The sequence below is a fragment of the Ptychodera flava genome, chromosome 6, assembly GCF_041260155.1.
Source record: "Ptychodera flava strain L36383 chromosome 6, AS_Pfla_20210202, whole genome shotgun sequence".
Classification (NCBI taxonomy): Eukaryota; Metazoa; Hemichordata; class Enteropneusta; family Ptychoderidae; genus Ptychodera; species Ptychodera flava.
Genome location: NC_091933.1, coordinates 31,783,373 through 31,810,610, shown reverse-complemented (window position 1 = coordinate 31,810,610; position 27,238 = coordinate 31,783,373). Strand labels below are relative to the sequence as shown.

General features: G+C 37.5%; 1 protein-coding gene across 5 annotated transcripts in view; it reads left to right on the top strand.

Moving 5' to 3' along the window:
• LOC139135494 (cyclin-dependent kinase 17-like) overlaps window positions 1-27,238 on the top strand; it is a 96,342-nt gene that overhangs the window by 13,804 nt on the left and 55,300 nt on the right. For all 5 annotated transcript variants that reach the window (XM_070702895.1, XM_070702893.1, XM_070702892.1 and 2 more), the window contains one exon: window positions 25,024-25,374. In XM_070702895.1, coding sequence (XP_070558996.1) covers window positions 25,257-25,374 — 118 coding nt within the window. In that variant the 5' untranslated portion in view covers window positions 25,024-25,256. The remainder of the gene's footprint in view (window positions 1-25,023; window positions 25,375-27,238) is intronic.

The window sequence follows — 27,238 nt, the reverse complement described above, 5'->3', positions numbered from 1 at the left end:
TTTGCTGGATTGTGAAGGATTTTGAAGTCCTGATGCATCTTTGATATATGTGGGATTTTCTCATTAATGCAGTGCATTGTTAATCAAAGATGTATTTCATGGAACTGAAATATCAAATACAGTAAGGCCAATAATGATAAAGGGTTTGTTTCACATTCTTGCATGTGTCTATCTGGAACTGTCATATCAGCTCTTTGCACTCACTCGAGAAACAAATAAATCTAGAAAATGCACTGGAGAAAATTTGCAGGCATATCTGTACATGTAGGAACATATGAACATTTTATGTGCACATATCTGTTGAATCATATGTATTCTCTGTTCAGTCCTTAACACAGGAATTACAACATCTTGACAGAATTACCACTGTCATGGAAATGTTCATGCTTTGCTGTTTTCATGTGGGTACGTGGATGTTAATGTTATGAACTGTAAAAAAGCAAAAATGAAATTTTAAAAAACTTTTGTCAGTGGATCATTTTTGGTACTTTTAGAGAAACATTCTCTAAATGTAACTTGAGTATGTGCAATTTTTCTAGTTCAGATACTGTCACGGGAATACACGTTATGACTTTTGTGTAGCCAGATGCCGGCGTCCCTGTACAGAGCATGGCAAATGCAACTGGTGTGATGAGCAGTGAAGGTCTGTTCTGTGTCGGAGGAATTCCATTCACAATTTAATTTATGCAAAGTGCACTGTTTTAACATGCATATTCCTCTGGAGAATGAGATTTTACCGATGGAAAATGTTCATGTTCCTTAGATCATGCAAAGTACCTTAAAACAGCACACAAGTGAGAGAAGATAACATAGAAAATATTCAAAATATATTATGGGATACAAGATTGTGGTAGGGCAGTACAAGTGACAGAAAATACATGTAGTGTACAATGTGTATAACGACAAATGTTGAGGGCAAGCCAAGTTGAAGATGAATTAGTCAAGGTCATTGATCAAGGTTATAAAACATCCTGGTTGAAAGATGGTATTCAGTTGTCCTCTAGTGCATTGTTCTTATTTAAATTTTTGGAAGTTAAAGGTCAGATTTTCTGATTTATGACACTTCGTCTTTGTCGTGACCTCAGTATTACAATGCAGGTTTGGAAAAGGTCAAAGAATATTTGATATACAACGATAGTCTTTTCATTGATATTTGGGCAGTTGAGGTGCTAATTAAGGTAGTACCGGTATATGTTTTGAAAGAGAAAGACTTTTGCTCAAACTTTTGTCAAGGAACTGTCAACTATCCTCTTTCAAAATCAGGAATAAATAATTATGGGTCACCATGTTAATTTTAGAACCAGAAAAATAAATTACTGTAAATTTACCGATATTTGAAATTCAAAATGGCTTCCATCCTGGTGTTAACTTTATTTGAAAAAAAATAAATTTTCGATTATCACACCAAAGTAAACCCAAGAAGATTTCATTTACTTTGAGTGGTAGACTATAAAAGTAATGTACAGGTTGGAGAGTTTGAATATATGTGCCCAAGGCACATTCTGCCTCAAGTTGTTCAGAGCACTCATTAAAGGGACAAAGTCGACCATTTTTCATGAATTTTGTTTGATAATGACACAAGATACTACTTAGACATGATAAATGAAATCATTGCGAAAATGAGTTAATGGTCATGACCATTAATTCATTTTCGTGATGGTTTCATTTCATTTGTCTAAAACCAGGGTCGAATATATGCATGGTCACCCATTCATTCAGTATCTTTCAACATGTCAAACAATAAAAGAAGTATCTTGTATCAAACAAAATTCATGAAAAATGGCAGACTTTGTCCCTATATTAATACTGGTAGGCTTTGTACGTCAGGTGATATTGTTTCAGTTCTGAGATGGCATTGATAATGTTGTGTTTCAACTTGGTGAACTTGACCTTGTCTTATCATTATTTATGGCTTTTTCCACGGTAGCATTATTCATCAGCAAACTGTTGCAACTTTAGAATTCCAAGAGTCTTTGGGTTGTTTTCACTCTTCAGCATTGAAAGTGGCTAATGTCGTGGGGTCAACTGCACTTTCCACCTGATGTCATTGACCTCATATTGTATATATGCTACCGTGAGATTTTTATTCAAAATGCATGTAATTTGGATGAGAAAGTGGAACACATCTATAAAGCCACAAAAATAAACTTTAACAGCAGTACCCACCACTTTGTTGTTACATATGACTGTTATTTGTTCTGTGTAAATTTATGACTTCTTGTTAAATTTTATACACTGACAGTAAAACTTTACTATCCTGGATGTTGTAGCTAAGTGGCCGTTATTTTCCAGGCTCATTTCTAATTTAAACAGAAACTCTTGAATCAGCAAAACTGCTAAATGAAGTTTTATGTGAAAAACATGGTACGTGTAAGATAGCGTTATTTACCGTTTACCGTAGTGGGATTCATTTTGAAATAGGAGCCCCAAACTTTCCAAAATATATTTTTTCATGTAAAGAGTATCATTTACCATAAAGAAGGCAGTGTTTATTGAAGTTTAATTAAATTGAGTGGTTTAAAAATCTCATAAAATGGCACAAGAAGTTTAAAAATCTCATAACAAGAAGTCAAATACGGTGTAATTAGAATGTTGACAGGCACATAAATAAGGGTTTTATTGAGTACAAGGCGCTGTTTACGGGTTTGAAATTAAACGACTGATATCAGTGATCCCTGCCAAAAGCGTGATGTGATAATGCTGCTTATTGCATGAATCCTCCTACACAGATGAAAGCTCTCTCCCCAAAAAAAGCTTTGAACTTAATCAAATAAGAGATGTGTTTTGAATTGAAAGCGCAGGGTATTCAATAGCCAACTCTCTCAAATCTAAGAATCATGAGTAACTCTCGCAATTCACGAAAGGCAGGCAACAGATATTGACTTGTTACACAGCTAAAGAAGAAAGTCTTGAAAGCTGTTCTGCCAGTAGGATAAATTGCAAATGTTATTTCAAGCATTCTGTTCCTTCTGGAATGGGGATGTCATTCCTCTATGTGCTGCCTTTCTGCTAAAATTAAAATACTCCACGTGAGATGACTATTCACTTCAGAGGAACTTTGAGTGCGGCTTTAAGTATCATTGCAAATTCCTCATGAACAGTTTGTAGCTGGTGTACCATACATGTACATATCTAGTGTATCACATGACTCAGGCCAGAAGGAGACTAGATAATCAATGAAAATCTTGAAATTCACCTGATATATTTCACAATTGCACATGAAAAAATGTACGCTGTAGCAGCATGGCATGTCTTTCCTGTTGTCAGACTCCCATTGTCTGATTTCCTGGCAAATAATGCTGCCTTGAATTCTTGCCTTGAAATAATGCTAAACTCCACAAAAGGAGTGGAGGGACCGTGCTTGAAATAATGCGAAAATTTCCTCCAATTATAAACACATGCAATGAAAACTTGAGGTGCTGCTGCTCATGGAAATTTCGATCATGTGACCCTTCCCCTGATTTTAAGCACATGCGCAAACCGTACCCTTGCATTCCCTGTTATATCAGTGTAACTAAATGCAGACATACATATGTGCATTACCCAAACTGTAATTCATATCACATACATGTACTTCTGCAATCTATAATCTGTGGAGACAGTCTGTGGAAACACGTATAGTACGGTATAATGTACATGTATCCCAATCTGTGTGTAATTCAAAATGACCTACATGTAGCTCGTTTCAAGTGCTGACAATGTTCAATTTTGCGATAAAAAATTACCCATGATTTTAATGCAATAGACGTAGATAAATCCATTTCAATGTCGGATACACTAACATGTATCCACAATTGTATGCTTTTCAGATGTACACATATTTGCCAAACAAAAGGAGACTGCTATTTAAGTCACCGTGGTTTAACTTGCAAATAGAGCAAATGTCCCATTACGTAAATGTTCATCGTCAAAATATGCGCTCAGACTGTGTTCTCAGAAGAAAATGCCATTTAAAAATCCAATACCATCAGTATTCCATTGTATGCCTCAGGCATTCATTGACATCAACATCTTCCAAGAACGAGAATGTCATAAACCCCCCTACAACTCACCAGTGGAAAATGCACAGCACGAACATTACCCCGTCACAAATACTTGACAATAATGTGTACGAGATGCGTGTGAGTCAGTGAATATTTCAAACCCACGTGTGAATGTTGTTACGTGCAGAGAAAACGAACAAAAGGTGAACTCAGCAGTTAACGTTTAAACAGAATTTATTACGAAAATAAAACTAATTGCTAAGTCAGGGATAGAGTACAAGCTTTAAAAGTGTACAGACTACTTATCTCAGCTGGGACGGCAAAGCTCCAGTCTCAGAGTTGTAACAGTCAGTTGGATGAATGAACAGTCCTTGCAGGCTTGAAGCTGCACAAAGTCCACAGTATAAATCCAGCGTTGGCAGTGAAGGTCTTGAAAAGTCTTGAGAATGACTACTGCTGGAGTTTAGTAACACACAAGAGACACGATCCCAAAAGTCTGACTGGAAGCTGAGCACGTCCCTTTTATAAAGGCATATAAGAACAATCTAGAACTTTTATTGACATGCTAATTACTGTTCTAAAATTATCTCCCTTACACAACTAATCAACTTTCCAGAACATTCCAAACATGACTAATTGAATCCAAGGTTGTGAGGTCATCAAGGGCAGTGACCTTGAGAATGTTCTAGACTAATTGAACTCAGGTCATGATGAGTGTGGGGGAAATGACCTACATAACACACCCCCTCTTCAAAAAAGAAAATTTTTCAATGAAAAATCTTTCTTTTACAAATGTAATCTTGAAAAGGATTTAAGTACTCAAATTTTGTTTTACTCTAAAGTAAAATTTCTTGAAAGTGAACAACAATAAACTCTAAATACGAGAGAGACAGTCTGCAATTAAATTGTCTCTGCCTTTGATATGTCTAATGTCAAGATTAAACTCCTGTAACATTAAACTCCATCTTAGCAATCTCTGATTTTTGCCTTTAATTTCTGCAGAAAAAACAAGAGGGTTGTGATCAATATAAACCACTATTGGCTGATTTGAAGAAGTAACATAAACTTCAAAATGCTGTAAAGCTAATATCAAAGATAAACACTCTTTTTCAATTGTAGAGTAGTTTCTCTGGATTTGTTAAATTTGCGTGAAAAATAGCAAACAGGATGATCTACACCATGACTATCCTCTTGCAATAAAACAGCACCAGCAGCCGTATCACTAGCATCCACAGCTAATTTGAATGGCAAAGTGAAATCTGGTGCAGACAACACTGGGGCACTTTGCAGTATGGCTTTAAGTGTATCAAATGCCTGTTGGCATTGCTCTGACCAAACAAACTTTACTTTCTTTTTAAGTAAGTTAGTCAAAGGCTCAGTAATTGTGGAGAAATTGGACAGAATTTTCTGTAGTAACCAGCCATACCGAGAAAGCGCATCAGTTGTCGTTTGCAGTTTGGTATGGGAAAACTTGAAATGGCACTGATTTTGGCATCAACAGGTTTTACCTCACCCTGTCCTACAGTATGTCCGAGGTAAGTAATACCCTTGCCCAACCAAACTCAGATTTGGCAAGGTTGACAGTCAACATTGCTTTAGCTCAGTCTCTCAAAGAACTTCCGCATGAGCTTGATGTGTTCCTCCCAGGTGTCACTATACAGGACGACGTCGTCAACGTAAGCTGCACATCCGTCTAGCCCGATATGACGTCGTTGATCATCCGTTGGAACGTTGCCGGAGAGTTCTTCATTCCGAATGGCATCACCTTGTACTGGAACAATCCGTCTGGTGTAACAAAGGCGGATATTTCACGAGCACGATCCGTCAGAGGGACTTGCCAAAATCCCTTCAGTAGGTCAAATTTCGTCACGTACTTGGCTTTTCCCACTCGGTCGATGCAGTCATCAATCCTCGGGATTGGGAAAGTGTCTGTCTTTGTTAAAGTGTTGACCTTCCTAAAGTCCGTGCACATACGATAACTGTGATCTGATTTGGGAACAAGTATGCACGGCGAACTCCAGTTACTTTTACTGGGTTCAATAAAGTCATTGTCCAGCAGGTATTTGACTTCTTCCTGGAGATATTTCGCTTTTGTTGGATTCAGTCTGTATGGATGTTGTTTTACAGGCTTACTGTCCCCAACATCAACGTCGTGATAGATGACGTTTGTCCTCGTGGGAACATCTTGAAACAGGTGTTTATATTCATGGAGCAGTTCTTTCACCTGTTGTTGTTGTTCTGGCTGGAGGTGTGCCAACTTTGTAGACTCCAGCTTCTCCAGGATTTCTGAGTTCTGAAGCTTGACCGAGCCCAGCTTTGAGTTTAGAGTATTTTCACTCAAGTCAGTTTCAGTATCACTATCTTCATAATGGCCAGAACTGACTGTACTGACAGGCTTTGTTTTAGTAGGATTATCCCTATCCAAATATGGCTTAAGCATATTTATGTGACATAGCTGTTTTTGTTTTCGCCTGTCAGGTGTTATTATGATGTAATTTAAATCACTCAATTTCTTATCAATTAGATATGGCCCAAAGTAACGAGCATGGAGTGGTTTGCCAGGAATTGGAAGTAGAACAAGAACTTTTGACCTGGTTCAAACTTCCGTTTTGAGGTGCTTTTATCATATTTGTTTTCATTGACTGCTGAGATGACTCAAGATTTTCTCTGGCTAATTCACATGCTTTAGAGAGTTTCGTACGAAAATCTGACACATATTGCAAAATATTCAGACAATCATCATCGTCTGATAGGAATTTCTCTTTAACGAGCTTAAGTGGGCCACGGACTGTATGTCCAAATACAAGCTCAAATGGGCTGAAAACCAAGAGACTCTTGAATTGACTCTCTAACAGCAAAGAGCAGAAAATGAATTCCTTCATCCCACTGCTTCTCTGTGTCAAAACAGTAGGTCCTAATCATGTTTTTCAAAGTTTGATGAAATCGCTCAAGAGCACCCTGACTTTCTGGATGATAGGCGGATGACCTATACTGTTTAATGCCTAGCTGATCCATTACTTGTTGAAAAATACCAGACATAAAGTTGGAGCCTTGATCGGACTGGACACATTTAGGGAGGCCAAATAAAGTGAAAAATTTGACTAAAGCTCTCACTATAGTCTTTGTCTTTATATTTCTCAGTGGTATGGCTTCGGGGAACCGAGTTGATGTACACATTATTGTCAGCATGTACTCATTTCCTGATCTTGTTTTTGGTAGGGGCCCAACACAGTCTATTAGTATCCTACTAATGGTTCTTGAAATGCAGGAATTGGCTGTAAAGGGGCCTTTGGAATGGTCTGATTTGGCTTTCCTACCATTTGACATGTGTGACAAGTTTTACAGAAATGTGCTACATCCTGCCTGAGATTAGGCCAATAAAAGTGACTGAGAATTTTATGATAAGTTTTCCTGACTCCTAAGTGACCAGCCCAGGGGGTTTCATGGGCCAGGCGCAATATTTCAGCACGGTAGGGCTTGGAACCCACAATTTGATGTTTTATAGCCCAATCGTCATCAACCAAAACATCTGGAGGTCTCCATTTACGCATGAGAATACCAGATTTTGTATAATAGGAAACAGAGCTATCTGAAGTTTTACCTTCATCATCTACCCTGTCAAACAAAGACAAAATATCTGGGTCTTTGTGTTGTTCTGCAATGAGATTTGATCTAGAAAATGTCTGACTTTGGTCAGCAGAAGTTTTACTGGAAGTTTCAAATCCACGAGGGATAACGGAATGATCCGTGTCAAACACCTGACTGAGAAAGGTGTCATTTAAGTCAACATCTGTGACATTATTTTGAGAGTATTTTGATTCTCGGAAGTTTTCTTTGACATGGCTCGAGTAATAGCACATGAAGGAAATAAATCGGGTATCTCTTGTTCAATTGGCTCTGGATCCTGATCTAAACTAGGATTATCAGTCACAAGTGGATTAGTAATGACCTTGTCCCCAGCAAGGTCGTTTCCAAGAAGAAGGTGAATCCCTTCAAAAGGCAAAAAAGGCCTAATACCTAAAGCCACAGGTCCAGAAACAAAGTCCGAAGACAAATAGACATTATGGAGAGGAACAGGAATGTAGTCATTACAATCTACCCCCTTAATAAGAACTTTAGAACCTGAAAATGACTTTTCAGAAAACGGCAGGGTATCTGCCAACAAAAGAGACTGGGAAGCCCGGTATCTCTTAAAATTTTGACAGGGGTAGCGGAAGAGAAATCACTAGAAAGTGATATAAAACCATTATGAATAAATGGTTCGAAAATACCCATAATGCTATCTTGAGAAGAATTGACCTTGACCTCATTAATTGGGATAAGAGGGGTTTAACCTCAGAAAATGTGTTGCACACATTATTAGACTCTAATTGAGTTGATGAAGAAATAAAGCCGGTGGGCTTAGATCCACTTTGACCACTTTGACCTTCACGTTTTCTTTTCAATTTGAAACACTCTGACATTAAATGGCCGTCTTTCTTACAATAATTACAAGAAAGTGTACCGAACTGTTTGTCAGAAGGAGATTGAGACTTGGGATCTGATGATGTGGGAGTGTTACTTGAACTCTGTGAACTGTTGTCATTTGATTTCCTACTCTCCTTTGAGAAATTCTTGGATGAAAAGGAGGAGTTAAATTTACCTGCATTGTTTCTGTATGAAAAGGACTGGGATGGTTTGCTGAGAAATGAAGATTTGTGAGTCAATGAATAATCATCGGCCAAACGTGCAGCAACCTCCAATGTATCTGCCTTTTGTTCATTGATAAACGTCTTGATGTCACTCCGGATGCACCTTTTAAATTCCTCAATCAAAACAAGTTGTCGTAATTTGTCATAATTCTGACTGACCTTTTCAGAAGAACACCAACGATCAAACAGTTGTTCTTTTGTTCGAGCAAATTCAACATAAGTTTGATCCTTCACCTTCTCACAATCCCTAAATTTCTGACGGTAAGCTTCAGGCACCAACTCATAGCCCTTGAGAATTAATTCCTTCACAGAATCATAATCTGAAGCCTGCTCTACTGACAATGAATGTAAATTTCTCTGGCTTTACCCACCAAAGCACTCTGCAAAAGCATAGACCAGGACTCCTTAGGCCAATCCAGACTCTGAGCAATTTTCTCAAAATGAAGGAAATATTTATCAACATCCTTTTCTTGGAAAGGGGGAACTAACCTGAAATGCTTAGTGATGTCAAACCGTGTGAAGGGAAGGATTTTCCTGACTGTCCAAGCTCTAAACGTTTCATTTCTAATCTTTCCTGCCTATCTTTCTCTCTCTGTCTTTCTTCCATTTCTAACTGCATTTGTATTTTTTCTTTTTCTATTTGTAATTCTAGTTTCTTGATCTCCAAATTTGTCTGCATTTCTAATTCTAATTTTCTGAGTTCAGAGGTAGACTCGGGCTCATAATCTTTCAGGGTGGATTCCTCAAATTGGCCTAAATCAACTAGATGTTTGGCAATACGGTACTGTATTTCCCTCTTGCGCATAGATCTTTTGACTTCTACTTTAAGGAAATTGGCCAGTGTTATGAGGTCGTCTTTTCTGAGGGAATCAAATGTGTCCTGATCAAGGTCATCCATTTCCTCTGGTTTAAATTCCGCCATGATTAAATTTCGCTGAGTTCACAGTATACAGTAGTTTTAAAAAGGCTGGCAAAATGTTGTCAAACGGCTCAAAATGTTCGTATCCCGGACAAGCCCCCAATTTGTTACGTGCAGAGAAAACGAACAAAAGGGTGAACTCAGCAGTTAACGTTTAAAACAAAATTTATTACAAAATAAAACTAATTGCTAAGTCAGGGATAGAGTACAAGCTTTAAAAGTGTACAGACTACTTATCTCAGCTGGGACGGCAAAGCTCCAGTCTCAGAGTTGTAACAGTCAGTCGGATGAATGAACAGTCCTTGCAGGCTTGAAGCTGCACAAAGTCCACAGTATAAATCCAGCGTTGAGCAGTGAAGGTCTTGAAAAGTCTTGAGAATGACTACTGCTGGAGTTTAGTAACACACAAGAGACACGATCCCAAAAGTCTGACTGGAAGCTGTGCACGTCCCTTTTATAAAGGCATATAAGAACAATCTAGAACTTTTATTGACATGCTAATTACTGTTCTAAAATTATCTCCCTTACACAACTAATCAACTTTCCAGAACATTCCAAACATGACTAATTGAATTCAAGGTTGTGAGGTCATCAAGGGCAGTGACCTTGAGAATGTTCTAGACTAATTGAACTCAGGTCATGATGAGTGTGGGGGAAATGACCTACATAACACTGTTTAACAATTTTTATACTTTATTGGCTGAAGTGAAACCTTTATTCACATCAGTCATTTTTCTAGCAGACAATTATATTGAAATAATCCCCCTGCACGGCATTACGCATTTAACAGCATGATGTGATGTACTAATGTATGTAGTATGGCTACCAGAAGACTTACTGTACCGTAAAAAATCTTGAAATTTTTTTTATTTTAAAGTTGGAGGTCAGAGTTTTTTTGTAGAACTCTACCAAAGTGTTACAAATATAATGTGCAAGAAATATGCATTTGGATGATTTCCATGGATACTGTAGCAATTCCCAGCTGGGAGCAGATAAATACAATATTGCAGTCCCTGTTTCTCAGAATTTCTCTTAGGAATATCTGTCAAGCAGTATAGATAATTTTATCAGTACAAATTAAATTGCAATATGTAAAGGCTCATTTCTGCTTCCTTGTCAAAACATTCAACAGAAATCGTGAAATTCTGCGAAAAAATCATTATCATAGATGGTATTATCAGTGCATTTGAGGACCATCTAGCCATTGAACCGACAAGAACATTTCTAATCCATAGTGAAATTGCAGTACATGGAAACGGATAGAGGAGCTTAACCAGTGAATTATTTTGTCTCTAGGCTGGATTTCTTTGGAATGCCACAGATCTCAGTAAATTACAGGACCCTTGGCACATTTACACATATCAGTTTACCACCATGATAAAGTTACATAAAATACTGGATGACAAGACTGTCTGTGTAAAAAATTGCCTCGTATTATTATGTGGAGAAGTTTTTCATGCCATTCTGTGTTTTGTATTTTGATCTCCCTGCATGCACAGACTGATAGCCAAACATGTGAATTAGCTGGCATCATGTTGATCAAAATAGACTGTTTTCAGTCGCTAAAAATATATGTGAAAGGTTTTGTGAAAAGTATAGCTGCCGTTTTGTTTGAAGCCATTGCTCTGTGTGAATAAATATCCCGTGTACAAATTATGTATTGTCAACTGTATGTTACCTACGGTATATGTATATATGTATCAATGCATTACCAAGGGCTCAGGGGCAATTACAGTTCATGTGTTCAATTTTCGGAAATTTTACAGAAATGCACGATTCGTGATTTGAGATTTCAAGATAATGTACACCACGTGAGTATTGTCAGATGGCCAGCATTGTCATAATTTAGCAGAAATTTCATAACTACAAGGCTGAATGATGCCATCACAGTAGCACGTTCTGTTTTGAAATAATGCCAATGAAAATCATAGAAGTGCAGATTATTATTAATTCAGTATGTGGATGTCAAATAATAACAAAAATTACAACCTGTCATATCTAATGAGTGTCTTACTACTGAAACCAACCAACTGGCAACATCAATGGCCCTTCTATGGCAGGCTACAGACGTGCATCAACATGACGATACAATGAACTCTCAGCCATGTGCAGTCCGGGTCATTTCCAAAAGTGGCGACTCATTATGATAATGCATTCCGGCTTTTAGCCAATCATCGACCAGATTACATCATTAATAAAGTACAGGTCACGCTAGGTCTCAAATTACCCACCAACTGTGATCGGCAGTTTTGGGCTGCTTATTAAGCCTCTGTCTTGTGAATTTCGACAAATTTCGACTGTCAACATAATCCACGTGTTCTGCAGAAGGTCATGTCCAAAAACGAGTCCGCTGAGTGAAGAAATGTTCGAAATATTTACGATTCATTTCTACCCCCAGTTTATCGATTTCGCTCAAGTACCAAGAATCATTTTGTAGATGTTCGTCATTTCTATGAGAAATGCTGTTATAAAGGTTATTTGTGTAGGTATGTGCATGGCGTTTTGCAAGAAGGAAGAGCGATGTCAGAGCTTTAAAATGATACCTGTTTTGTAGTTGTCCTATGCAGACTAAAAATGGTAGGCGATTTTGAAAATGTGTTGACAGAGTGGCCACACAACTGTTCGACATACGGTAGAATTTGTGATCGCTGCCATCTCCAATACACATGGAGTTTTCTGAACGATCTGTGTAGGTACGCAATTTATATTTTGTAGGACTTCAGGCCAGAGTCCAGGAATCACAGCAGTATATGGGATTTGGTTGTCTACGCCAAACTAAAAATGGTACGCGATTTTGAAAATGTGTTTTGACAGAGTAGACACACAACTGTTCAACATTATGACAGACTACGGCGCGAGAGTTCGACACAGTATGGCGTACGTAACCAAGGACGCATGTGGAGGCTACCAGGAAATACAATTTTTACTGATGGCGTGCAGGCCGTTGATTGGCTAATGATAGGGGAAAATATTATGGTACATGTATAGCGTCGCCAATTTTGTGAAATGACCTGGACTGATTTGGATCTTCTCTCCAGTGTCGTGCTGGTTGACCAGTCAGTGCGCTTTTGTACACAATGCCTATCACACAAGATTGACGTCTGAAAAATTTATGAAATATCAGAAATGAAGGAAAAAACTATGATCAAAGCATAATACCGTCAATAGTTGATACGTACAGTACTGCCTACAATTAATCCAATATCGTAAATATATAATGTATATTAAAGCCAGGGGGTTTTCCCTATGAAGTAACAAGGTGTGGTATGCTGTACAGTCAGTCACAAGTCATGGCTTCATATTTTAAGTGCAACAGAATGAGGGATACTCTCTACACATTTTTTATGACATTCACAAAATTATTCATTTACCAGACAAATGTCTTTTGTAATGGAAGATCATAGATGTTTAGGGATCAATATTTCTAGACTGTTTGATAGATGTAACTACAGGTATTCATACATGTACAGTAACAATGCAGATGCAGTGAGCAATAGTTAGCTTTATCATATTGACATGACCTTAACTTGGTTGTGGTTATTTGATATTTGCTTCTTAGTTGACTATTTGCATGATATCTATCTGATAGGAAAAGAACATTTTCCCATAAGAAATTGCAGTGTGTGTTCTGCGATGGAATATTGTAATATTCACAATAAGATTATACTTTGAAGCATTTCTATATGTGAGAGTAATGCTGGCAGGGGTTTTGGTTTTCCTGTTTTGTTCCTTCACCCTTGGGTTGAAACCCAGACATGCAAATGAGACAGGTCAGCTGGAACAAAACACCAATTTGCTGTCAATGTACTGTGTTTTCATTTCCTGGATGTGGGGTGGTGTCAGAATGGTTCATCCATGTAGGTCCATCTGTGCTATTCACAACGTATGTTATTTTGCAATTTGTTATCTTTGCCATGATTCAAAATCATAGATGTGTGTAAATGTTGAATACATTTGCATTCTCAAGGTACTTGTAGGATGCCACCTCTGGGACAGATTTTCTTACCCCTATGAAATTGTGTACATGTATGACTATTTTACTGGTCTTCTACTTGCGAGGAATCTTTTGAAACCTGTTGAGTAAATGAACTTTTCATGGTTTTGTTTCCATCACTGTGAAAATTGAAAATTTGATGTTTTTGTCTGATTCATCATAATATTAAAGATCCATTAGCTGTAACTTTGGTCATTTTTTTATTTTGTTTGTTTCTGTGTATCATCTGCAGTTTCTGGTGTGAATCCCTGAACCATGGAGAAATTCCTAATATTTAGCTCATAAATATACCTTATATGAGTATAATCTGCATTGTTATTGTTTAAATTTTGTTATTCAGGTCCGGAATAGAATTTATCAACAATAACAATGGTCATTTCACATATACAGGCCGTGTTGGCTAGCAAGACACCGAGCATTGGTCATGATGATCGGATTATAGTAAAATTCTGTAGTTGATACATTGAAACAGAGTAGTGAAAAATTAGTCAACAGTTACAGCTAATGTCCCTTTAAGTACAGATTATAGTAGCCATTAAATTATGTAATCAGTGGGTTTTATATATGTGTTTTTCTAATCCCAAGCTTGACATCTTGACCAAAGATTTTTGCTTTTGACTTTAATGTAAGAGTAAGTCTAAAGTTTCGCTGAGGAAAGTTAAGCAAAAGTTTAAAACACTGTTTGAGGCAAGTATACACTCAGTGTGACAGTTTTCGGACAGGGTAGTAAATTTCGCCCAAAGTCGTTTCGTAAATGACCAGCAATACGAAATCTTATTACCATACCTTTCGAAACTTTATTGTGGTTATCCTCAAACTCAGTTGACACGACGGGAGTGGTATTTCGGGGTCAAAGTTGCCAAAGTTTTGACCCCATGTCAATGGCGTAGTAATCGGACTGCAATCCCAGAAATCGGACGTCGTGTCTGGAATGTGATTAGGAGCTAAGTATTGATAATTTGAAACTTCAAACCACCAATTTTTAATTTCGATGTGTTTAAAAACTGTATATAAGAATATTTCATGATAATTAGTTATGTTTAATCCATGGACGACTCAACTATATTTCGACGTGTATAGCGCTTAGATATCGGACGGGCTGCCTCTGTGTGTGTTGCTTTCGGCACCTTGTATCGTACGGTGTGGCTAACTTCGCTAAGTTTGTTCAGTGAGTATTACTTATAATTGTTTCCATTGCATATTTTGTTTGTATTAGAATCGCACAGGCATTATTTAATAAAAATAGCGAGTATATTTCATCGTATGGAATTATTTACCTGTCAAGTTTTTACGCGGTAAGTCACTACGTTTACACAATTATGCTAAATATTGTCTGTCCGAAAACTTGTACACTTCTTACGTTCATTAAATGTACTTTTTTTCTCGAAACAACTGCGCAGTTTTCGTTAAAACTACATGCAATCGTAGCGAACAATGGAAAGAATATTTTCAAAATCATTATTCTCCCCAACATTCAAAATTCAATGCTAAATCAGGACTTTAGTCAAAATTTCAGTTACTTTGACCTGACGGCAGTATGTTGACAGTATCACTGACGCGGTGTCAGACGACAATTTGTGACCGCCGCTCGTAGCGAACTCAATAGCTTCTACCAAAAAAACTATCGAAAACGGGACAACAGTGTCACCTGACTTAATATGAGGTCACATGACCTGTAAAACGCTATCGATACGGAGCGAAGTGAGTGTAACTAACAGCATGTCACTAAATGTCCGAAAACTGAGGTCGTCCGAAAACTGTCACACTGAGTGTAGTCACCTTGGGCTGTAATTGTGGCTACCGTAGTCTTTTACATGTATATCCAAATGTATATATTTGAAAGATTGAAATTTAATTTGAGAGGGTTGAATAGTGCATCTCTACCTACCTTGAAATAAGTAAATATAGATACAACTGTACTTTGTAAAAATATATGAAGTTCAAGGTCTCATTTTCCATCATATAATATCTGTTTGCAGTGCAAGTCAACGACAGCGACATGGTAGGGTGAATGCCTGAACTTGAAGATGGAGGCAAGCTTGTTTACAATGCACGAGTACAGTACTTGGCCAATAACGTATTGTGATAATACAAAGAAGGGGTAGTTTAAACCCGCAGTGATAAAATCCTCACTATCACAAAAGCAATAGAACATTGAGATGTTTGACTACTGCCTGAGTTCAAAATAGAGCACGACTTGACAACCCAGGTGTGTACATTATGTAATGAACTGTGGATGTGCAGGCATGCGGATGACATTTTCTGGAGCATTGTAACGTTGGTGTGGTGTGTGACGTGAGCCAGCCGGGTACAGTTTGTATTCCTTTGTTGATTTCGCAGTAGGATGACCACATTGAATAGGAGTATAGTGTTGTGTAGTGTCAGAACCTTAGCATGAAGGCAGACAGACCCATTGCCTGGTGGGTACCATGCAATGTATTCAGCCTGCCATACAGCTATGTTAAATGTACCAACGCACTCTGTCTTCCTGTCTGGTAACGAATTTACTGAATTCAATCAGTAGTTGTGTAAATTGCTCAGGGCACGGGATATTATACATGTAGGTATTGGGTGTCACTGTCAGGAATACTACAGGAAAGTACTGCACACTGCATTCAAGAACAGGAAAATTATACTCAGCACAGTACTTTGGGGATGGAAGTTTTTATCAAAATTCAGCACACTACTTCTTGGGAATGTGTCACAATGAACTTCAGAAGTGTCCTTCACCTTGATTAAGGATTGAATCAATAAATGAATGAAGGAATGAATATATATTTACAAACAAATAAACCGGTAGGATGTAAATGGGCGAGTTAGCGTTGATGAGTTTTGCTGAATCAACATAAAAACATTTAAATCTTACATCAAGACAAACAAATAAAGTGAAAATTAATCAAAATGAACCAGCACAAGTTTTAAATCATAAGAAAAGATTAAAGAAATATTCCAGTCAAGCATCACAGGCTTGAAAAAAGTAGACGTGCCAATTGTATTTGTGCTTGTAAGTACACATATACCTATATGTACATTTTATATCGTTCCACATTTTATCACTGTATAGGTGTTTCTTTGAAGGTTTATCATTTTGAGTGAGAAAATAAAATTTGATTTTTCAACGCAAAATTACGGAAATTATATATCTAACTAGTCTAGTATCTGTGCGGTATTTGTACCGGCCAGCAGTGTCCCAGACAAACATCTGACCACCCGTGCCAATGGTCCATGCCATGTAGATGTAGTTCAGTAGTTGTATACATGATTGACAGGCGAAGAGAGAGGCATGTACATGCACATGGAGAGAAGTATGTATGTCGACAGATAAATGTTGATTACTCTGACTGAGTTGACCTCCACAGACAGACATAAACAATGCTGACACAGGTGACAAGGAAGTATATGAACATGCTGACACACATACACACACACATTGCACTTGTAAACAAAGAAAGAGACAGTAATGTTGACAGACAATTACAGGAATGTGAACAAACTTATAATCAGTTCTTGTTAGACCGTCATATTGTATGTACACATACATGTGCATGTGAACTACAGTAGCTGTCAGCAGTATTTATAGATCCATATACACAGCCTTCAAGATATTATTCAAATACCCTATAATGCATGTATCATAGACCAGTATGTGTCTGTCTTCGACCTTGTTGCTGTATATTTAGATACAACTGCGCATATGGCGAGAACTTGAATAAACACAATTCTTTGCACAAATACTGATTACATGCGTGTACAATATGTCTCAGGTATGTAGGACTATCATGTACAGTTGCTAAATGGTCAACTCTGAGCTTTCTGTTCAGTGTTTATGATATTAAATCTGTCAAATATAACAGGCTTCCTTGAAAAAGAAATTCTGTTACGTCTTTTCAAGTGATGTAGTAGACTATGAAAGCAGATTGTTGTGAATGTGAATTGTGTGGATTGGAAATTAATGTAATTCTAAACTTTCTTCTGTGGTGTTGGTGATTGTTGCATCTCTCAGATGAAACTTCACTCGGTTCAAGCTCCATATCCCAAATATCTTTCCAAGGGCTATAATATAATCCAGCTGTGCCAGTGTGAATCAACAATTACCTGTGCAACGTATTGTAAATTGTAAAATTCTAGTAGAGTTGAAAGCAGTCGTTTATACTGGTAGAAGTGCCAGATGTCCTCAATTACAGCCATGAACTTTTCACAGTTATGTAGTTTTGAGAAGAACAACTTGTAATCTAGTGATAATGTAAATCGCAAAGTTGAATTTTAATTGCCTTCTTTGTCTGGCGAAAGAGACTTCTGTACTGTCATCGAACGGTCACACAAAGATAGACACTACAGAGAACTTTTAGGAAGCTTGTAAATTCCGAACACAATGACATGTCTGTGTTTTTTCCCCCTAGTGTCGCACACAAACCGTCGGAGACCAGACCGCATTGTGTTACTCTTATTCATTGCTCTGGAAGCACAAGCTTTGTCAAACAATATCATTGTTACCAGTGGTCAGAATGTCTCACTTCACAGGAGACCTGGGTCGGATATTATTGTTGTCGTTTCATTACAGAAAATATGGGCTTGTCCAAGAGACACGAACACGTACATGTTAAGATATAGGTACTTCAGTGGGTATATATACACCATGGTAGTGTCAATTTAATTATTTCTTTTATACAATCTGACCTAATATTCAAACATACACTTCCATTCACATATCATATTTAGTCCATTATTTGGATAATACGCTGATAAACAGCCAATTCTCTGTAATCACTGGTGCGTTTCATATTCACCAATCATTGAAAGATATTCAAGGAAAACAATAACATTGATGTATAGATATTAAAAAAACAAATGTTGTAAAGGTCACTCAGGCACCAAATACATGCATGTACATGCATAGTCATAAGAAATACATTTAATTTCCAGTCTATTGGATATCATAACCTTTGAGTGCCAAAGTTAATTTTTGCCACTTAAAATATAACACACATAATTTTTTCAGTTCAAGACAATTTTTTTTCAGATTTTTCACAAAATTTTGATCAAAAACTGCAGCAAATGAAAAGCTATGGTTATTTGGTCAAAACAATTATGTAGATATTCATTAAGTGTCACACAAAAATTTTGGTGGGGAAAATTATAACTGTCAAAGCGCTAAGAACTATTGAACATGGGAAGAAATGCATCTTTTAATTTTTACTATACTTTCCTAGTCTGCTGCTTGTTTGGACTTATGTTGATGCCCTTGGTGTAAATGATGTGTTCTCTGTCTTGCCTTTTGTGAAAATTAAAAACCTAAGTTTTTCCCTGTACAGTTAACCACAGTCCCTCCACTGTGGAAAGACAGGTTTAGTGGCCAATTTGTGTTTCAAAGTATGTGTAAATTTTAGCATACTGTATTTGATTCTCTATTTCCAAAATTTTTACAGCGAGAATGATTTAGAGTTTTCATGGGGAAGGTTTGAGGAAAAGTTGAAACTTTCTATTTTGAGGTGTCATTCCAGAATGACATCGACACGTCGCTGATGTTAACTCAAACTAAATGTGGTAAAAATAGTTTGTTCGGTTTCAGAATTTGATGAATCAGCAATAGTCAGTGCTCCATCATGATTTGTAACTTTTTTCATGAAACTTAAAATGTAAAGTTCCCTTGATATCTCATGTTAACTAAATTCATAATGTGCGAGTTCTGCATTTTACTGGTCATTTTAAATGGAATACAATATTTCTTAACTAAGGTACTTTGAAATATTTTTGGACAATTGGACGACTGCATACTATTGGTGTTCATAAAACATGCACAGTTTGTGTAGCATGTGTTTCCAGCGACACTTGATATGATATTAATACTCTTCACAATACAGTGTTCCTGGCGACATTTATTTTACTCAAATATGGTAATGTCCTATTCTTTTGAATAATGATATGGCAGCATTTTAATAAATGCACGGCTAGGTAGTCAGGGATAAAATGCTCATTAGCATTTGTTATTATATTCTCACAAGCCGAATGTATGTTCCAATTTGGTGGAGGAAGGCACAGGCGCTCCTTAGCTGAGTAGTCTGCTAAGTAGATCGATTTCGGATCGATCTATTGATCCCGTAGTCGATATGCCCGCCACTGCAACCTAAATAATCACAAGGTGTGCAACACAATCACTCAAAAAAACACACCACTCAATTTGTCAACTGGCCGTGCGCTCGCACAAAACATTCAGAACTACACTCCCATATACCTAGTTCTATCACAAATTAACCAATCTCCTCAAAAATCACGCCGATAAATGTGTTACTCGCGTCATCTTGAAGAAATCGGCCGTGTTTTGAGACCAAGCGCGGTAAAATGCGGCCTGCAGAACGATTCTACCATATGATGTCATTTTTTCCACTGCTGATTGGTTCAACTATACTACACCAGTGACGTCTTGCCATGACCTTTGTTTTGGCCGTTGATTAGCCAATCAGTAGTGGAATAAATTACATCATATGGTAGAATCGTTCTGCAGGCCACATTTCACTGCGCTTGGTCTCAAAACACGGCCGATTTCTTCAAGATGATGCGAGTAACACGTTCATCGGCGTGATTTTCGAGGAGATGGTTAAATTTGTGATCCAACTAGGTATATGGGAGTGTAGTTCTGAATGTTTTGTGCGATGCGCACGGCCAGTTGACAAATCGGGTGGTGTGTTTTGTGAGTGATTGTGTTGCACACCTTGTGAGTATTTAGGTTTGCAGTGGCGGGATATCGACTATGGGATCAATAGATCGATCCGAAAATCGATCTACTTGAGCAGACTAACCAGCTAAGGAGCGCCTGTGGAGGAAGGGCTGTTTATTCGTCATGTGAGGAGTATGTCTGTTTCAAAAAGCCAGGCAAAGATATCAAAATCATAACACTTATTTACATATTCTCTCTATGAATTATCTAAGGCACTGTCTGAAAGTTCGATTTTGATTTAGGAAAATAGTTGTGGACTAAAAGTAAATCAGCAAAAACCAAGGCCTTTCAGAATGAGCACTCTTGTATAAACTCTATGCACAGTTATTGTACCACTCATCTGAATACAATTGTACTCTGCCCGTGCTCAGAAAAAAACAGAAATTGAAGGAAAGTAAAAATGCAATATTGTAAAGTTTTGCCAATCACATACAGGTAAATCGAACTTCATAGGATGATTACTATCAAGTACCTCAATTCAACAATTGCTAGTGCTATAGAATCATTTATTTTCATGGGGAATTAATTTCACTAATTTTAATGTTGTAGACTGTGTCGTTTGGCTTTAAATTCCCTGACTTGCGAGCAAAACGAAACAATCTTTAATGTTATTTACCAGTAATTGCAGTTCGTCAGTAAGAATAGCGCTGAATAATTATTGCGTCTTTAATATACCAGTATTGGAAACAACTTTTGTGTGGAAATTGTGCTTCAATTTGAGTACCGTAGTCTAGGAACTCTCTGCAGTTTCAGACCCCCCAAAACTTACAAGTTATGGGGCAGTCAACTGCTGTACAGAGAGCTTCTGAACTACAATTTGAGATCATCCCTCAGTGTAGAGATGTGAAAGATTCTCCTGCCTATAAAAGTTTAGTGGCCAGCATCAACAAACAAGTCATTTTATTGTTTGTAAAACCTTTACACTGCCAGTCACTGTGGATGTAAATCATGTTTTGTACTTTCCGCGACAATTGACATCGTTTGGTTTTCATTGAGTTGACCCATGGAGATCAACTATGGATAACCTCCACACTATCAAATCAACTGTAGATATAATGAGTGTAATAGATTGACATATCTATTTCAAACTAGTCTAGGGTCTAGCCCTTGTTTTCAGCTCAAAACTGGGCATGGTTTTGAGTTTGAAAAGATTGATATTCCTACATGTAGACTAGTACGAAACATATCCTCATTCTGTATATGATTAATACACATTTAGAGTATCTTTCTCTCAAGTCCAGTGGAGTATTTTAAGAGTAGATGTGAACACATGTAGTTTGGACTTTCAAATTGGCAAATAGAATTTATGTGTGTGATTCTAATGTACCGGTATGTGTGATGATATGCGTACTTCTAGTTCTGCCAATAGATTTGTTTGTTCCCAGCGTAACACTGCTCTCCCCTCCCACCACTGCAAGCTGTGCAAAGCTTCACACAGAATGCTGGCAAGTGTGCAGTCCATAACATTTCCTTCACCCAAAATCATGAGAAATGATGTCACTGTATAATTTGGGTTTTTTACGTTCAAGTTTTTCCTGCTTATTGATTTGCATATGGTTTACCTGATCCTGATGAGAACTAATCTGCAGCTGATATACGTGTACCATATTTTGTATGTGCCTTTGGAGGAAGAAATTAATGATGTCTTTTCATGGGACACTCAGCTGGAATTTACCACAAAACTTGCAACCCATCAGGTCGAACAGAATGTCTTCATTGTAACTTGTGGCCAACCAACATTCTCTAAGGCCTTTTGGGTTTTGACAGTTTTTTCAATGCTTGGAACCATAGACCCTCGAGAGAAAGCGGGACAGGCAACTGCTGTGGTTTCCTTGTGCGATCTATCTTGGAATATATTAAATTTGTTTGCCAAGCGGTCCCCGACAACAATACTTCGTACTTAACACTGAATCTCATTAACGATCAAACTGACGTTCTGAATATGTACACTTTGCTCTTGCATGGTAATGACACAGAGAATTTGAGGGTTTTTTTGATACCAGTCATGGTGAGTGTTCTGTTACGATGAAGATCACATTTGGGATTCTAGCTGAAACCAACGAGAAAACACCAGACGATAAAAACAGTGTACATTTAGCCTTAGATGCTACAGAAAACTCTTGCCAGGTATCGACAATGTAAATTTACATAACCGACCATAAAAATCTCCGATAACAACAAACATTTACAAGTAAGACAGGTCTACACTTCCCCAATCCTACGAAACAAAAATCTGACCTTTATTTCATCTGTCATGCAAAATTTGACGAAAATCAGGGTTTACAAAAAATGACTACTCCATCGGAGCTCAAATACACGACCTCTAACATTTTGGTACTGTTTTAGCCTAAAGAAACACCAAAGTTCGGATATGCTACACATGTCTACACCTGCAAAGTACTAGAAAATACATTTTTAACACTGACTTTCGCTGTCAGGCGAAACTTTGCGATAAATCGGGACTCTACAACGGTTGTGGAGTCAGAAGCGGTAAGGTAGACATGCATTTACACAAAGCTGAACGCTGTCCTCGCAAATTTGGCCGTTCACAGTTTTCAAACAACAACATTTCAGTAGTTAACATACATACTTTGCCGAATCATGGAGCACTCCTCGCACAGAGAATATTCCGACGGTTAAAAAACTGCAAAAACGAGGGAAAATTCGGAGATACACGGACGATTGCGGAATGTAAACAACTCTGTGATGTCAACTGCTGTCAAGTCTGGAACTGCAGTGATATGTGTTTCGGATTTCTATTCGAAACTTTGTCACTTTACAGCAACATATTGACTCCCTACAGACTTCTAGTTGCATCAAATCTCGCTACCAATATGTAAAAAGTACTTTAAAACCATTTTGACGAATTCTTCTCAAAATAGTTGTAACACGTTTCTTTCTAAAAATGGACTTGCGGGTAATCCGAAATAACTTGTAATCCGAAAACGTTATTACCATATACCCGCATGCACGTGTCTATGAACTGGACGTTGTGCAGTCGATCGGGTCCAGCTTCATTCCGTCCCCGACCCATTAACACCTCTTAATTATATCAAGTAGGATTGCACGCTGCTAATCCCATAGACCCTTTATTCTCTATCGCAGTTGCCTGTCCCATTTTTCTCTAGGGTCTTGTTGGAACACATTCAATAGACTTGTGGGCAGAGCTCTATATGTACATGTATATTCCACATTTTGTTTTCTCACATGTACTTTCAGAGCTAATTCCATTTTCTGCAAATGACCACAAATTTGTGGTTTCTTTGAGAAGTTCTCATGGAACTTCTCACAATGGAAGAATACTGGTATAATACGGGTACATGTACAGTGTCTACCGTACTGTCACTTTGTCCCTATGTAATATGTGAGTTTTGCTCATAAAAAGCTATATTGAACAGTTCTGATTTGATCAATTTTACAGCCTGGAGTGTGCTTGTCTGTAGATCACACTAGAATGCTATTTGATACTACTGAAGTACTGTCCATGTGCATGTCAAGTTCTGTGCAACATTGTCTACATGTTATTCTGGAACGCAATGGTGGTGTCATATTTGATCAGTATTATTGCATTGGTAGTCTCCCTCCCCAGTTACTTCCATGAGAGTCACCAACACACATACATGAGAGGTACATGTACACACAGCCCTTGTGATGCTAGGTACATTGTAACTATGGTGATCATGAGCTACTTCATCATTTTTTATCCAGAAAGCATACACTGTCACAATTGCTAAGGCCATTGATTTCCGTTTGCATTAAATTCAACGCAGTTATCTCCCAGCATTCATGTCTGCTCTTATACAGTCAGTACAAGGTTAAAGGTCAAAAGCGACATGTACATCTTGGTGAAAGTCGGCCAAAACGTGCATTGTGTGTTAATATATCATCATTAAATTAACACAATTGTATACTCGTGCACATTTGCATGTACATGGTTGGGGAAGTAGTATTTTTGACCTTGAAAGTTCAAAAAATATCTATCCTCTAATTATCAAAGTTCAAAAGACATCCATTGTCTAAATATCAAAGTGCAACAGATTACTATTCATTTAAAGCAAAGTGTATTGCAGAGCACAGAGTATTGTTTCGGAATGCAAATCGGGAAATTATGAGTCGTTATCAGTGTACTGTACATGTATGCCTTGGATTGTGCAATATAGTGCATATTTATGCACTGATAGCCGTACCTCTTTAGGTAAGCCATTGACCTCATCACTCAAAACATCAGAGAATCCATGGCAATGAAACTCTAAGAAACGTCTAAAACTCCTCTTTCAGTCAGAACATACAGAGCGCTTTGCACTTTTAACATCCAAAAAGTGAAGCATACATATGTGGTTCGAATTCTGCCTCAGCCTCATAGAGTGGAGTTTTACCATTTGAGATGAATAGGTGGATGTGCATTGGTGAGAAGAATACCAGCAAAACTTGTTTTACTTAGGTTCAGAAACGTCTTTTAAGGATATTACTTTCTGTTTGGTTACTTTGCGAAAAAAAAAGGTGTTCGCCACAGCTGCATCAATACTTCGATGAAATCCAATACTTTTAGCACGTATTGGTAGTGCTGGTGACATTTTCTTGCAATGAAGTGGTGCGCTGCGCTTTCTTGGTGTGAAACTCAGATGAGTGGCCGCATCACAATCCTCCCACACATCCATGCAAAGAACTGATACATATTAGGGACCATCCGCTGATTGTTTTGTACTGTCTGTATCTTTCAGGTTTTCCATTCAGTGTGGTAGAGTCTGCGAAGTGAAACCTGAACACAGCAGATGTTGCAGCTTCTGCTTGAGCATATTCAACTGCTGTCTTATTTTCTTGGAGTTGCTTGGACAAGATAAATTTCTCTTCATCAGACTTCAAGAGGAAGAAATTTGGTCAGCTCTACAGTGTTACGATACTCTGTTCCTGTAAGTTAAACATTTGATTCAGAAAAGAGACTGTCGCATCAAAAATGAAAAAACTAAAGCGACGACTGTCGTGGACCTTCCGTAGCGGACGGGCGGCAGAAGACTCTCTTTCAGAGCTTACCGAACATTTAAACATCGAAGAGAATGGTACTAAAGATGGAGGTAAGTAGCCATCCAATGATCATCCCACTGAACTTGACATTAATGGTTATTTTCACTGTCAGACAGACTGCAATCCAGGTACATATAGGACCACACTCACTCCATTTGCACAAACTAGCACCATTCACAGCCAGAGGGTTACTCTAGAGGTTTCACAATTTTGTTTTCCTGTTACCTACATCTCGCAGAAAAATTTTGTGATTTGCAGGAAATGTCTTGAAAGGAGTCATGCAGCATATAAAGCCATTCATTTCTTATGTGATATCTTAACATCCGTAGAAGAAATAATATTTTGGTCATATACTGGTGTGTGTGTGTGTGTGTGTGTATGTTTAGCTACTATAGACTATAGTCTATAGAAGCTATTGGGATGGGTATCCGTCCGCGTCCGTCGTCAGTCTGTATGTGTATGTATGTATGTATGTATGTCCGTTTGTGAGGCGTCCGTCCACTCAAATATCTTGAGAACCGCAGTACTTACTGATTTGATATTTGTTGCGTAGATGAAAAATATGATTTTGAGAAAACTAGTTTTTTTAATTTTTGATATTGTTGAAAATAGGCAAATTTATGCCAAAAAAAGTGTTTTTGGTAAAAAATCTTCTTCTTCATAAGTGCTAGTCAGACAGCTTTGTTATTTGGTCTACAGGTCCCTAGGGATAACCCAACTAGATTTGTTCAAATTGTGATGAAATATGCAAATGTGTATTTTTAAGGAATTTTTTTGTCATTTTTGGTCAAAATTTGACTTACATTGTATGTAATTCTTGTACTGTATAAACCCTATCAATTCACCCAGAAAAAAAATATTAATATGATTTTAAATAATTGAATTAATTAGAAAATCATCAAAGCCAAAATAATTTTAGTGTGGAATTATCGGAAAGTTCAACTTTTTTTGACACGCAAGTGAGTTAAGGCAGGGGTCCAGCGGGGGTCCAGACCGAATTTCGAGCTGAATTTCATTTCTCAAAAACTACTGGTCATATTTTGATGAAATTTGATACACATACGTAGTTTTTATAGTTCTTTCAGTTCATGTTACTTAAATTTGCATAAAAGGTGTCACGTGATTTTTATAATGACATTATCGCGCCAAAATCGCGTATATTATTTATCGGCATATTCCAACTTGTAAACCACATGTAAACTTTGTTTTTGTCGGCATATGATAATAGAATGGGTTCAGTACAATTGATCAACATCCTTTACAAAGAGAAATTCCTGAGGTAATCGCCTCAAATTTGCGCCAAATACGTACGATTTGTAGGAAAAGTCGATTCTTGGTTGAGTTTCGGTGATTTTTTAAAGAAACTCTACCAAATCATACATGTTTAAGGTTATTGTTGTAAAGATATTTTAAGCCTAAGTTTGGGGATAGCAAAATTTTCAGGAAAAAAATGCGATCTACAAGTTGGAATTTTCGAAAAAAATCTGGTCGCTTTGTGCCGATCGGGCCATCTCGTCAGCATTCCAAAAGGTCATGACCCCGTCCGCCTGTTACTGAAACAATTTGTAATTTCAAGTTGAAAGTGGCTGCACACATCATCCCTCTTGTCTTGTTTGTGCTTTAATGGTTTTCTGTCTGTATGGGGTAAGGTTGTTAGTGAGAAATTAACAAATTGGTTGTTATAGCCATGGTGAGACGTGGAAGTATGTCTCAGACCAAAGTGAGGAAATACTTAATTTTGTATCCATGTCTATAGTAGCTTCAGGGACTTTGGCCCTATGTTTAAATATATATATATATAGTATATATATACGGTATATTATATATATATATATATATATATATATATATATATATATATATATATATATCTATATATATATATTATGTGTGTGTGTGTGTGTGTGTGTGTGC